This window comes from Somniosus microcephalus, chromosome 14 (genome assembly GCF_052327205.1).
Source record: "Somniosus microcephalus isolate GS21.2 chromosome 14, FLI_Smic_1.0, whole genome shotgun sequence".
Taxonomy (NCBI): domain Eukaryota; kingdom Metazoa; phylum Chordata; class Chondrichthyes; order Squaliformes; family Somniosidae; genus Somniosus; species Somniosus microcephalus.
The window spans coordinates 93,582,400-93,595,953 of NC_141000.1; the positions used below are offsets into that span (position 1 = coordinate 93,582,400).

The window sequence follows — 13,554 nt, forward strand, 5'->3', positions numbered from 1 at the left end:
ATCGACCCTGTCAACCCCCCTCAGAATCTTGTATGTTTCAATGAGATCACCTCTCACTCTTCTAAATGCCAGAGCGTATAGGCTCAATCTCTCCTCGTAGGATAACCCTCTCATCCCAGGGATCAATCTAGTGAACCTTCATTGCAATGCCTCTAAGGCAAGTATGTCCTTCCTCAGATAAGGAGACCAAAACTGTGCACAGTACTCCAGGTGTGGTCTCGCCAAAGTCTTGTACAATTGTAGTAAGACATCCTTACTCTTGTACTCCAACCCCTTTGCAATAAAGGCCAACATGCCATTTGCCTTCCTAATTGACTCTCTCTATATTTCAGAATGTTTGTCTTAATAGGGAAAGGTCCTAGAAACTCCCACGGTTTATAACGCTACCACAACTGTAAGTGGAGTTAGAGCACACTATTCCAAAAGCAAAATACTGTGGATGCTGGAAATGTGAAATAACAACAGAAAATGCTGGAAATACTCAGCAGGTCAGGCAGCATCTGTGGAGAGAAAAATAGAGTTAATGTTTCGGGTCGATGACCTGTCATCAGAACTGGAAAAAGTTAGAGAGGTAACAGGTTTTAAGCAAGTACAGAGGCAGGGAAAGGCAGGAGGGGAGGAAAGACAAAAGGGAAAGTCTGTGACGGGGTGGAAAGCAGGAGAGGTTATATTACAAAAGGGATGATGGTGCAAAGCAAAAGGGGATGCTAATGGGACAAGTAAAAGACAAAAGATGGCTCTAGAGAAGGTGTAAATGGAAATGGCAGAATCATTACCAATAGCTGCCGTAGAAAAGAATGGGGGCAGTGGTTGTGATCTGAAATTGTTAACAGCACCTCATCTTTTGATGAGGCACTTTATAGCCTTCTGGACTCTGGTGTTGAGATTAGCCAATTTGTTGATATTAGTCTTTCAAATAATCAGGATCGAGTGCAAACCAATATGGTGGGTATATTGCCTTTAATCGGAGTTTAAGACAGAATATAACACACTAGTTATACAGCAAAAATATACAACCGTGACAAGCAGCTGGTACTGGTCCCAATCGGACAGATGGCTGGCATGCACGAACAGTTCTTCGGCTTACAGCCTTTTTCCCCCTTCCTCTTTTCTAGAACCGCCAAGAATGTTAAACTAGGGTCAGCATGGGTCCACCCTCGGGAGAGTGTTAGACCATTGATCACTCTTGGAAGCGCTCCACTTCACCGTCTGTGCTAAGGCTTTTCGGGTCTTGCTCTTACACCCTTTTTTAGGGGTGGGCCTGGGATGGAATATTAACAAGACCATTTAACTTGTAGGGGCTCGTCTTAAACCAAGGTGCCCAATGGTATGTCGAGTTCTTTGTCTTAACTTTCAGATGAAAATCTTCACCTAAGGGGTCTCATGCTCTTCCCTCACATGTCTTTCCTGTTTATACACTCTGAAGGCCCAGTCTTCTGAATTCCTCTTATCTTTCCTTCTTATCCTCCCAAGTTTGGAGTCAGACATGCCATTCTTGGCCTTCAGATATTTGTAGCTGCTTGTTATCAGTTATTTATGTTCAAGCTGTTCAATTAGCTGTGCAAAACTAACTATTTCATTCCATTATCAGACTATTGTACCATGGAATGAATCATTAAATTCCCAAAGGTATCATCTATTCTATTCTCATACACTGGTTAACTTACAGTAGTTTAAAGTAGTTTTATTAAACAAAGTCAAAATCCTAACTTAGCATTATAATATGGTTATTAACAGTAATGGAAGAAACATGGGCGTTGGGCCTTAGTTGGTCAAATTAATGATACATTAAACAAAAGTTGAAGTCCTAACTTACAAACAGCAGATAGCTAACCTGGGAACAAGGTCATATATGACCATCACGGTGCAGAATGTTATAACATCCGCAGGGAATTAAAAACATAAGCAAATTCTAAGCATCTATCCAGTTATTCTAATACTAGTCTAAAGGGACTTTTGTCTCAAGTTCTGATACAATCATCTAAACACAGTATCATTCGTGTCACAATTTCATTTGCACAACGATATACATTTTAGATACCCCTAATTTCTAACACTGGAAGGCTTTAAACTGCCTCATCAAAAGATGAAATGCTGTTTTTCAAGCTTCCTTTGAGGTTGGGAGTAGGGCGAAGAATTAAAATGACAGGCGACTGGAAGCTCAGGGCAGCACGGTGGCATAGTGGTTAGCACTGTTGCCTCACAGCACCAGGGACCCGGGTTCGAATCCGGCCTCGGGCGACTGTCTGTGTGGAGTTTGCACATTCTCCCCGTGTTTGCGTGGGTTTTCTCCGGGTGCTCCGGTTTCCTCCCACAGTCCAAAGATGTGCGGGTTAGGTTGATTGGCTATGATAAATTGACCCTTAGTGTTAGGGGGATTAAATACGTGGGGTTACGGGGATAGGGTGGGATATGTGTTGGTGTAGGGGTTACGGGGATCGGGTGGGATATGTGTCTGTGCAGGCTCGATGGGCCGAAATGGCCTCTATCTGCACTGTGGGGTTTCTGTGATTCATGCTTGCGGACTGAACGGAGGTATTCCACAAAGCTATTCCCATTTACACCTCTAGACCCATCTTTTATTTCTTTACTTGTCCCATTACCATTCCATTTTGCCTTGCACCATCACCCCATTTATAATTTAATCTCTCCTGCCTTGCACCCTATCACAAACCTTCCCTTTTGTTCTTTCCTCTTCCCCACCCCCTACCTGCCTTTCCTGCCTCTGTACTTGCATAAAACCTGTTACATCTTAACTTTTTCCAGTTCTGATGAAAGGCTATCGACCTGAAATGTTAATTTTGTTTCTCTCTCCACAGATGCTGCCTGACCTGCTGCATAGTTCTAGCATTTTCTGTTTTTATTTTATTATATTACATCAGAGCATACTATGATATATAGAAACATAGAAGATAGGCGCAGGAGTAGGCCATTCGGCCCCTCGAGCCTGCTCTGCCATTCAATGTGATCATGGCTGATCATCCAAATTCAGTACCCTGTCCCTGCTTTCTCCCCATATCCCTTGATCCCTTTAGCCTTAAGAAATATATCTAACTCCTTCTTGAATATATTTAATGAATTGGCCTCAACTGCCTTCTGTGGTAGAGAATTCCACAGGTTCACCACTCTCTGGGTGAAGAAATTCCTCCTCATCGCTGTCCTAAATGGCTTACCCCTTATCCTTAGACTGTGACCCCTGGTTCTGGACCCTCCCGCCATCGGGAACATCCTTCCTGCGTCTAGTCCTGTTAGAATTTTATAAGTTTCAATGCGATCACCTCTCATTCTTCTAAACTCCAGCGAATATAAGCCCAATCGACCCAATCTCTCCTCATACGTCATTCCTGCCATCCCAGGTATCAGTCTGGTGAATCTTAGCTGCACTCCCTCCATGGCAAGAACATCCTTCCTCAGATAAGGTGACCAAAACTGCACACAATACTCAAGATGTGGTCTCACCAAGGCCCTGTACAACTGCAGCAAGACATCCTTGCTCTTGTACTCGAATCCTCTCGCTATGAAGGCCAACATACCTTTTGCCTTCTTAACCGCCTGCTGCACCTGCATGCTTACCTTCAGCGACTGGTGCACAAGGACACCCAGGTCTCGTTGCACTTCCCCTTCTCCCAATTTATTGCCGTTCAGATAATAATCTGCCTTCCTGTTTTTGCCACCAATGTGGATAACCTCGCATTTATCCACATTGGGCAGATGCATGGCAGACGCAGTATAATCACCCAACCTATCCAAATCATACTGGAGTTTCTCGGCATCCTCCTCACAGCACACATGCCCACCCAGCTTTGTGTCGTCTGCAAACTTGGAGATATTACATCTAGTTCCCTCGTCTAGATCATTAATATATATTGTGAATAGCTGGAGTCCTAGCACCGATCCCTGCGGTACTCCACTAGTCACTGCCTGCCACTCGGAGAAAGACCCGTTTATTCCAACTCTTTGCTTCGCACAACAAGATTGCTAATTAATCCTTTCTCATTACATAATATCCAGTCTAAGATGGCCTGATCTCTGGTTGGTTCCTCGACATATTGGTCCAGGAAACCATATACACTCCAGGAATTCCTCCTCCACAGTATTGTTACTAATTTGGTTAGTCCAATCTATATGTAGATTAAAGTCACCCATGATACCTGCTGTGCCCTTATTGCACGCATCTCTAATTTCCTGTTTAATGCCATCCCCAACCTCAGCATTACTGTTTGGGGGTCTGCATACAACTCCCACTAACGTTTTTTGCCCCTTGGTATTTCTCAGCTCTACCCATACAGATTCCACATCATCAGAGCTAATATCCTTCCTTACTATTGTGTTAATCTCCTCTTTAACCAGCAATGCTACCCCACCTCCTTTTCCTTTTTACCTGTCTTTCCTGAATATTGAATACCCCTGGATGTTGAATTCCCAGCCTTGGTCACCCTGGAGCCATGTCTCCGTAATCCCAATTATATCATATCTGTTTACAGGAGACTTTGGTTTATCCGGAGGTTGTATGTCTGGAAACCTCGATCTACCGGCAGAAATCAGGAGCCGTTCTGTTAGGTTGTTTTTCTTCTTGTGGCTTTTTTTTTTCCAACAGTCAGGCTTTGGAAAGTCTCTCTGAAGCTGTTGCTAAGCTACAGAGATGCTTCCAAGGTACGGGCCGACTGTTTGAAGTTGTTGCTAAGCAACAGTGTTTGTTGTCAGATACGGAGATGAAAATCTCCGTATGCTTCAACATTAACTTTGTATGTCCGGCAGTTTTGATAGATCGGCAACAGCTCGGTCCCGTCGGTGCCGGATATAACAAAGTTTCCTGTACATCTATTTGTGCAGCTAATTCATCCACCTTATTACGAATGCTCCTTGCATTAAGACACAAAGCCTTGAGGCTTGTTTTTTTAACACTCTTAGACCTTTTAGAATTATTATTTACTGTGGCCATGTTTGATTTACACCCTTGATTTCTCTGACTGCCACTTTTGCTTTTCTCCTTCCTGTCTTTTGCTTCTATCCTTGCTTCCCTTTCCTCTGTCTCCCTGCACAGGTTCCCAACCCCCTGCCACTTTAGTTTAAACCCTCCCCAACAGCACTAGCAAACACTCCCCCCTAGGACATCGGTCCCGGTCCTGCTCAGCTGCAAACCGTCCAGTTTGTGCTGGTCCCACTTCCCCCAGAACCGGTTCCAATGTCCCAGGAATTTGAATCCCTCCCCCTTGCACCATTCCTCTAGCCACGTATTCATCTGAAATATCCTTCTATTTCTACTCTGACTAGCACGTGGTGCTGGTAGCAATCCTGAGATTACTACCTTTGAGGTCCAATTTTTTAATTTACCTCCTAACTCCCTATATTCAGCTTTTAGGACCTCATCCCGGTTTTTACCTATATCGTTGGTACCTATATGCACCACGACAACTGTCTGTTCACCCTCCCCCTCCAGAATGCTCTGCAGCCGCTCCGAGACATCCTTGACCCTTGTACCAGGAAGGTAACATACCATCCTGGAGTCTCGTTTGCGGCCGCAGAAACGCCTATCTATTCCCCTTACAATAGAATCCCCTATCACTATAGCTCTCCCGTTCTTTTTCCTCCCATCCTGTGCAGCAGAACCACCCACGGTGCCAGGAAGTTAGCTGCTGCTGCCTTCCCCCAATAAGCCATCTCCCTCAACAATATCCAAATTGGTATATCTGTTTGAGAGATGGCCACAGGGGACCCCTGCACTACCTGCCTGGCGGTCACCCATTCCCTTCCTGCCTATGTAGCCTTTACCTGCGGTGTGACCAACTGATTAAACGTGATATCCACGACATCCTCAGCATCGCGAATGCTCCAGTATGTATCCATTCGCAGCTCCAGCGCCGCAATGCGGTCTGTCAGTAACTGCAGCTGGATACACTTCCCACACACATGGTTGTCAGGGACACAGGAAGTGTCCCTGATTTCCCACATAGTGCAGGAGGAACATGCCACGGGGCTGAGCTGTACTGCCATGACTTACCCTTTAATTAATTTAAATCAAATCAATCCCACCAATTTCACTACAATTAAATGATATACTCAAGGGCCCTTGTTTAACAGCAGTCCCCGCTACACAACAGAGACCTTAGAAACTATAACCACAAAAATTAAGACCTTCTAAACTTTATAAGCTATTAACCTTAACTGTCAAACTATAGCGTAGTATAAATATTCACCTGGTCATACTCACCCAATCAGCTGCTTCCTCTTGCCTGCGTCACTTTTTGAATTGTGGTGTGGCTCTGGAACGCCGCCGCTGGTCTGCGCGATTGACCTGCCTTTTGAGAAAAAGCCCGTGAAAGTGAGTTTAAATACTCACCTGCTGCTCCCGACACCGGCCTCTTCCTACAGGGTGAAAAGTTAGGAAAAACAAAGGCAAAGTAAGGGAGCTCCTCCTTCCACTCCTCACCTAACTTTGACTCGCCCAACTCGCAGCACTCTGTTGAAACTGCACTCGGTCTGATTGATAACCCTTGCCTATAGTGAATTCCAGCCACTGCTGCCAGGACTACTTAGAAGTCAATCTGGAAAGTTTTTGCTCCAAGTCTGAAATAGCTCTTTTGCTTTCTCCAGTCCAGTTTAGCAAAGAAATGTTCCCAGGCATTGGTGATTCAGTCAGGCTTACCTAGGAAGTTGAGCCAATGCTGTCTCCTCTCAGCAATTTGTCTTAAGCAATCTTTGTTTTTTAGAAGAAATGTATACTTTTTTTTATGGGATAATGCGACGAACTATATCTTGTGCCTCAAGAGAGAAACCGCCTAAACATTTGTAAAGGAGAAGATAAGGGATTTCGAATCCACACAATTAATAGGTCCCCTAGATACTTGTGTGAAGCTTGTGCAGTCATGGAAAGAGTTGGATTCCCTCGTGACTGTAGAGATTGAGTAAGCTATTTGTTTCCCTGTTGTTGAATATTCTGAACCTAGATAGTGTGAGACTCAAATAAAAACAGAAAATGCTGGAGAAACTCAGCAGGTCAGGCAGCATCTGTGAAGAGAGAAACAGAGTTAATGTTTCAGGTTGATGACCTTTCCTTCTGACCATTGGCGGCCGTGCTTTCAGCTACCTAGGCCCTAAGCTCTGGAATTCCCTCCCGTAACCCCTCCGCCTCGCTATCTCTCGCACCTCCTTAAAACCTACACCTTTGACCAAGCTCAGCTGTCCTAATATCTTGTATGGCTCAGTGTCAAATATTGTTTGATAACTCTCCTGTGAAGTGCTTTGAGATGTTTTACTATGTTAAAGACGCTATATAAATGCAAGAAGTTGTTGTTGATAATTATTCATATCCTGGCACTGTGGGATTCAAGTTGACCTGTGGTGGACTGCTGTTATTGCCCCTCGCTCTCCCCTCTACATATACCCTCTTTCGACTTTATTTTTAAAGCAAGAGAATCATTTATTTTATGAGCGTTTGAGATTTCTGGAAGTGAAATCTTATGTAGGATTCCTCCATAAATCCTTTATTTATATATATTTCTACTTTGTCAAGTGAGATGGGGTGAAGGTTAGTCTTCCTCTAGTCATGCCTTTTGGTGGGATCATTCAGTCTGGCCACATATGGCCAGTATTTCTTTTTCTCCTCTATTCTTCATCCTTGTCATCTATTTTCATCTCTGACCATGATACCTCTTACATTATTGTGGTTTTTCTGCTATTGGCCAGTGTTCAGTTTCTATCCCACACCAGGTACCTTTTTCTAAGGATTGTGATTATGTGTATGGATACAGTGGCCTAGCAATAATAGTACTGGTCTATCAACCCTGAGGTTATGAGTTCAAATCCCACCCTGGCAAGTTCAAAAATTGAATTTAATATTTGTGGGCTGGCACCAGTAGAAAAAATGACCATGAAAGCTACTAGATTGTTGCAAAAACCCAACTACGTGGTTGACTCTAGGGGCAACTGGTTGGGCAATAAATGCTGCCTTATCATCGTCTCCCACATCCCAAGAACAAAAGAAAGTGATATTGCCTCTCCACAACACCAGTTAAAGATGCTTCAAACATTGTTGGTCTGCAATCAGTCACTAGGAGATGTGTAACCTCTCCCAGTTTTCCCTCCATCCTGTTGTGAAGGTTTGGCTCTTTTGGTCTTGTTGTGCTGGAGCAGTTGTGATTGGAATCTGTAAGCATTAGTTTGCTTCTCAGCATTCTGGAATAGTACAATGGTATATGTTGGCTTCTTTGCTTTTCCTCCCAACATAGTTCCATATCCTTACAATTCACTCATGCCTGAAGGTCTTGTGAACAAATGATTTATTAGACTCTGCATTGTGATGGGCTACCAACCTGCTCCTGAAACTTTGTGTACTTTGAAGAGTGATCCAAAGTTTGAAATTGCAGAGGTGACCCTTACTGGCCTGACTCATGGCTGATATTGTTAAGATTATTCACTTGTTATACTGTAAAGTAATGTTTTCATTCATTATATTTGTAAAATATTGGTGTATGTGTATATATAAATTGTTCTGCCACATAACGAATTTCTTAAATATTTTACAGCATAGTGTAGTTAGTTTGTACTTTGACATTCCAAACGAATGTGTTTTTTGAATTCCAAATTAATGGATGTTTTATTTTGAAATTTTAAATAATTAGATGAAGAATCTTGGCATTCTAATTTAAAAGTTTTACTTCAGCGTTGCATCATACTTTTCTTCTCTTTCTAGTCTGGGGGCAAATTTAAAATTCCAAAGAAGAAAAAGATCTCCGAGGTGGACAATGTGGAGACGCATTCTCCTCTATCCCGACTTACTGATTCAAGAATTGAAAATTTAAAAACATCTCCTCATGTGAGTTGAAGTGGAATTTCATAATCAATCAAATTCTTTTTCTACCTTCCTCCACTCATTACCTGGAAGGAGGTAATGAATGCACTGGTACCTTGTCCAAGAGCCTAATCTTCATATTTTATTTGTTCGCTTATGGGATGTGGGCATCGCTGCCAAGGCCAGCATTTATTGTCCATCCCTAATTGCCCTTGAGAAGGTGGTGGTGACAATTGAGTGGTTTACTAGGCCATGTCAGAGGGCAATTACGAATCAACCACATTGCTGTGGGTCTGGAGTCACATATAGGCCAGACCGGGTAAGGCCGGCAGGTTTCTTTCCCTGAAGGACATTAGTGAACCAGTTAGGTTTTTATGACAATCCAATTGATTCATGGTCATCATTACTGCTACCAGCTTTTTATTCCAGGTTTATTTAATTCACAAACTGCCATGTTGGGATTTGAACTTGCATCTCCAGATTATTAGTCCAGTCACATAACCACTATGCTACCGTACCCTGTGTGAGCATTGAGAGTGAATGTTAACCAGAGATATGGCTGTTGGGCTGCCCAATCCTGTTCTTGCTTGATGTCCACATATATGCTTTCCACCTGAAATCACTGCATTGTGATTGAGAGGGAAGCCTTCATTTCTCTATCCTCCAATCACCCCATTCTCCCCCAGGTCTAGGCTGAGGACAACTGTAGAGCCTCATTATTGTGTGGCTGATACCAGCTAGTTGGCACAAACCAGAGATTGAGCCTGAAACCTGCTGGTCTATGTGGCTCACTACTACATAATTTGGTGCACTTACCTACTGAGTAGTTAAACTCCTTGAGACTTCTCTATAAGATTCCACCTTGGTATCTAGACTGAACACAATAGTGGTAGTGTATGTACCTTTAAGAGCCCCTGTGTACTGTAATACCGGTAGTGACCACTCGGGTATATAAGCCTGTATAGTGTCTTGTATCTTTTAGTTCACCTCCAGACTTTGTTCAGTAAACACCTGGTAAACCAACTCCTGCATTCCGTGTCTCCATTAATACACTGATACAACAGTAGCGACGAATTGGAAACGGACTTGCCTGCAATTCGGCAGCACCTCAAGGAGATCGATTCCTCAGACAAAGGTCGAAGGAAAAAAAAAACAAAAAAAACTGTGGTTTCACCAGCTAGCCGGGCTGGTGGCAGGTACTGCACTAATCCTTCCTGGGCGGCGGGCTGGGGCTCGATCGGGTGGCTCTGCAGCGGGGCCGAGCAGCGAGTCGGAAGGAGGAGGCAAACAGAGACGGAGGGTGGAGCACTCGGGAGACGACCGGCGCTGCAAAGCAGGTCGGCGTTCAGACCAAGCAGAGGGAGGGAAAAATCCCAGAGAGTCCGGCGGGAACGAGTCTCCAACTATTAAAAATATCTGTGTAAATAAAAACTGCGGAGAACAGCGTTGTCAGCAGCGGCGGGAAAGCGCGGGAGGCGCCATTTTTTTCTCGGCAGGGAAGAAAGGAAAGTGCGGGAGGTGCCATTTTTGATTTATCGCGCCTACCATTGCCAGCGGTAGAAGAGGCACCTACAGTGGACCCAGTGGAGATGTTCCACTCAACCATAGTGGAATGTCTACCAATAACAAATTCTACCATTTGAAAAGGAAATGAGAAATGACCCGACTCTCTCTCGAGTCTATGATTTAACGGTGAAAGGATGGCCAGCACATGGCGAACCACTGTTGCCAGCATTCTCGCAAGGAAGAGAACAGCTGTCAGTGTGCCGAGGAACCTTGATGTGTGGATCCAGAGTGGTGATTCCACCCAAACTCCAGGATAAAGTGCTAAAGGAGCTTCACGAGGGGCATCTGGGTGGAGTGAAAATGAAGAACCTAGCCAGAGCGTTTGTGTGGTGGCCAGGTATCGATGGAGACATCGAAGAAATGACCAAGAGGTGTCTAGGATGCCAGAAGGTCCAAAACGCCCCGCCACAAGCCCCTCTACATCCATGGGAGTGGCCCTCATCTCCATGGCAAAGGGTACATATCGACTTTGCTGGTCCATTTATGGACTCAATGTTCTTAATCGCGGTTGATGCACACTCCAAGTGGCCGGATGTAATAAAGATGTCCTCCACCACCATGGAAAAAACCATCACAGTATTAAGGACCATATTTGCCAGGAATGGGCTGCCTGAACAGATCTGTTCTGATAATGGACCGCAATTTGTGTCCGAAGAATTCAGGAAGTTCTTAAAAAAAACAATGGGGTTAAGCACTACACGTCCGCCCCATACCATCCCGCCACCAATGGATTAGCTGAACGGTTTGTCCAGACCTTCAAGAAGGCCATAAAGGCCATGGGTAATGAAGACATAAATCTACAACATAAGGTAGATAACTTCTTGTTTGCGTACAGGAATGCAACACGTGGTTACAAACCAAACTCCCGCCATGATGTTTTTCAATAGAAGACTAAGATGCCGGCTGGATTTGATCAAGCCAAACATCAGAAGGGACGTAGAGAACCGGCAATTTCAAGGCATGAATGAAAGGCCAACTAGAACCTTCCAGATAGGTCAACAAGTTTTGGCCCGGGACTACCATACCGAGAAATGGCAGCCTGGAACTATTTACACACGACTAGGACCGCTGATGTATACCGTGGACATTGGAGAAAGCATAATAAGGCGCCATGCTGACCAGATCATAGAGTCATCCGAAAAGGGACAACCTACACCACAACTCTATACGCCTAATGATGAAGCAGAGATACCCATAGTATCTACCTCCGATCCGATGATACTGGAACCAGATGAACCCGACACTGGCATTCAAGCCGAATCGACCTTGCCAAAAGAACCTACTACACCACCGAAAACTACTACACCACCGAGACGTTATCCGGACCGAGTCAGGAAGCCTCCAGAGAGACTGACTTATAATTGATTAACTGCAGCAAATGTGTAGATTATTGTTCTTGTAAACATGTTAATTAATGATTACTTAAAATGTTATGTACTAATTATCTAAAAGGGGAGGAATTGTGGTGTATGTACCTTAAGAGCCCCTGTGTACTGTAATACCGGTAGTGACCACTCGGGTATATAAGCCTGTATCGTGTCTTGTATCTTTTAGTTCACCTCCAGACTTTGTTCAGTAAACACCTGTTAAACCAACTCCTGCATTCCTTGTCTCCATTAATACACGGATACAACAGGTAGCACCAGTTTCTGATGGACAGGCTACTGGTCTTATTTAGTGGTTATCATTGTGAAAATTCTGGCTAGCTAATCAGAAGTACAATGCTAAAACACAAGGAAATATTTTTGTATTATGTACTCTTAAAAACTGTGCTTCCTGCTATCTCAAGAAAAGGCCATTGGGTGTATAAGCACTCCCACATTTCTTATTGGACTCATCCCCATCTTTCTCCCTCCCCTTCTTCTCATAGGAGGGGCAAAACACAGAGACCTTCCCAAATTTGGGAAACCTCTTGTCAAAAATTGCTGTCTGGCACCTTAAAGGAAATCAGCAAGCCCCAGGAAGCCCTAACTTGTTGGTTATTACCCAAAGCCTTGCCTGCCTTCAGCTGTGACCTTGTAGTCTTCTTTCAAAAAAATGTCTAATGCCTTCTTGAAGACTGCATGGAGTCGGTCCTTACTACCAGCTCTGTTCCACATGTTAATCACTGAGGAAAAATACATTTTTCACACTGCACTTCCTGCTTTCTCAATTTAAATGGGTGGCTCCTATTTCTAATAGCTGATGAGTTAACAGCATTAGAAAGTGAGTCTATTGGATAGACTAGGATCTATCTGCAGTAGTTAGCAATGCTTGGAGAGCTTATATGACCTTTATAAGCTGCATGGTTGAGCTGGTTGCTCACAGTCCCCTGGGATGACGTGTTGGCTTCTAGAATGCCTGGGTGATGAGTCTTTTGCTGTAGAAGTACAATCTGATCCTCCTCGGGCCCCCTGGATAAATCCACCTTATGCACTGAATGGTATCCTGACTAGCTTGCTTAATCTCGCCTTCCAGAATAGTAACTAAATTTGCACCTTTTAAGTGACACACTTACCTCTGCTTGTAACTGTCTAGTATAGCCATTCAATCTGACTCCTATAATCTCTTACAATTTAACCTGAATATACTTGGTATTTGTAAAGGCACCCTCCTACATTTGCTAAATAAAGATTATTACAGAAGACAGAGAATCTTCTAACTAAACAAAGATTTTTAACAAAAACAAAATGCTGGAGATACTCAGCAAGTCAGGCAGCATCTGTGGAGAGAGAAACAGAGTTAACGTTTCAGGTCAATGACCTTTCGTCAGAACTGGAAAAAAGCAGGAAATGGAACAGATTTTTAAGCAAGTGAAGAGGCTGGGAAATGGGGGAGGGGATGAAAGAACAAAATGGAAGGTCTGTGATAGGATAGAAGGCAGGAGAAGTTAAGAGACAGTGAGATATTCAAGGCAAAAGGAGGTGGTAATGGGACAGGTTAAGAAACAAAAGATGGCTCTAGATGAAGTGTAAATTGCGCTGGCAGAATGAAAGACAGCTGCCATGTGGGAGAGAAGAACAGAACAAAAGTGTGGATAAAAAATATATATATGATAGAGGCCAGGTTATGATCTGAAATTGTTGAACTCTATGTTGAGTCCAGAAGGCTATAAAGTGCCTAATCGAAAGATGAGGTGCTGTTCCTCGAGCTTACGCTGAGCTTCCGTGGAACAATGCAAGAGGCCGAGGACGGTGAGGTCGGAGTGGGAGTGGAGC

The 13,554-nt window shown here is 43.9% G+C and overlaps 1 protein-coding gene across 5 annotated transcripts in view; it reads left to right on the top strand.

The window, feature by feature from the left end:
- The window catches only part of LOC147107714 (sentrin-specific protease 7), a 107,884-nt gene that overhangs the window by 19,255 nt on the left and 75,075 nt on the right, over positions 1-13,554 (top strand). For 4 of the 5 annotated variants that reach the window (XM_086006945.1, XM_086006944.1, XM_086006947.1 and 1 more), the window contains exon 4: positions 8,693-8,815. The exons of the other annotated variant lie outside the window; for it this stretch is intronic. In XM_086006945.1, coding sequence (XP_085863071.1) covers positions 8,693-8,815 — 123 coding nt within the window. The remainder of the gene's footprint in view (positions 1-8,692; positions 8,816-13,554) is intronic. 5 annotated transcript variants of the gene reach the window in all.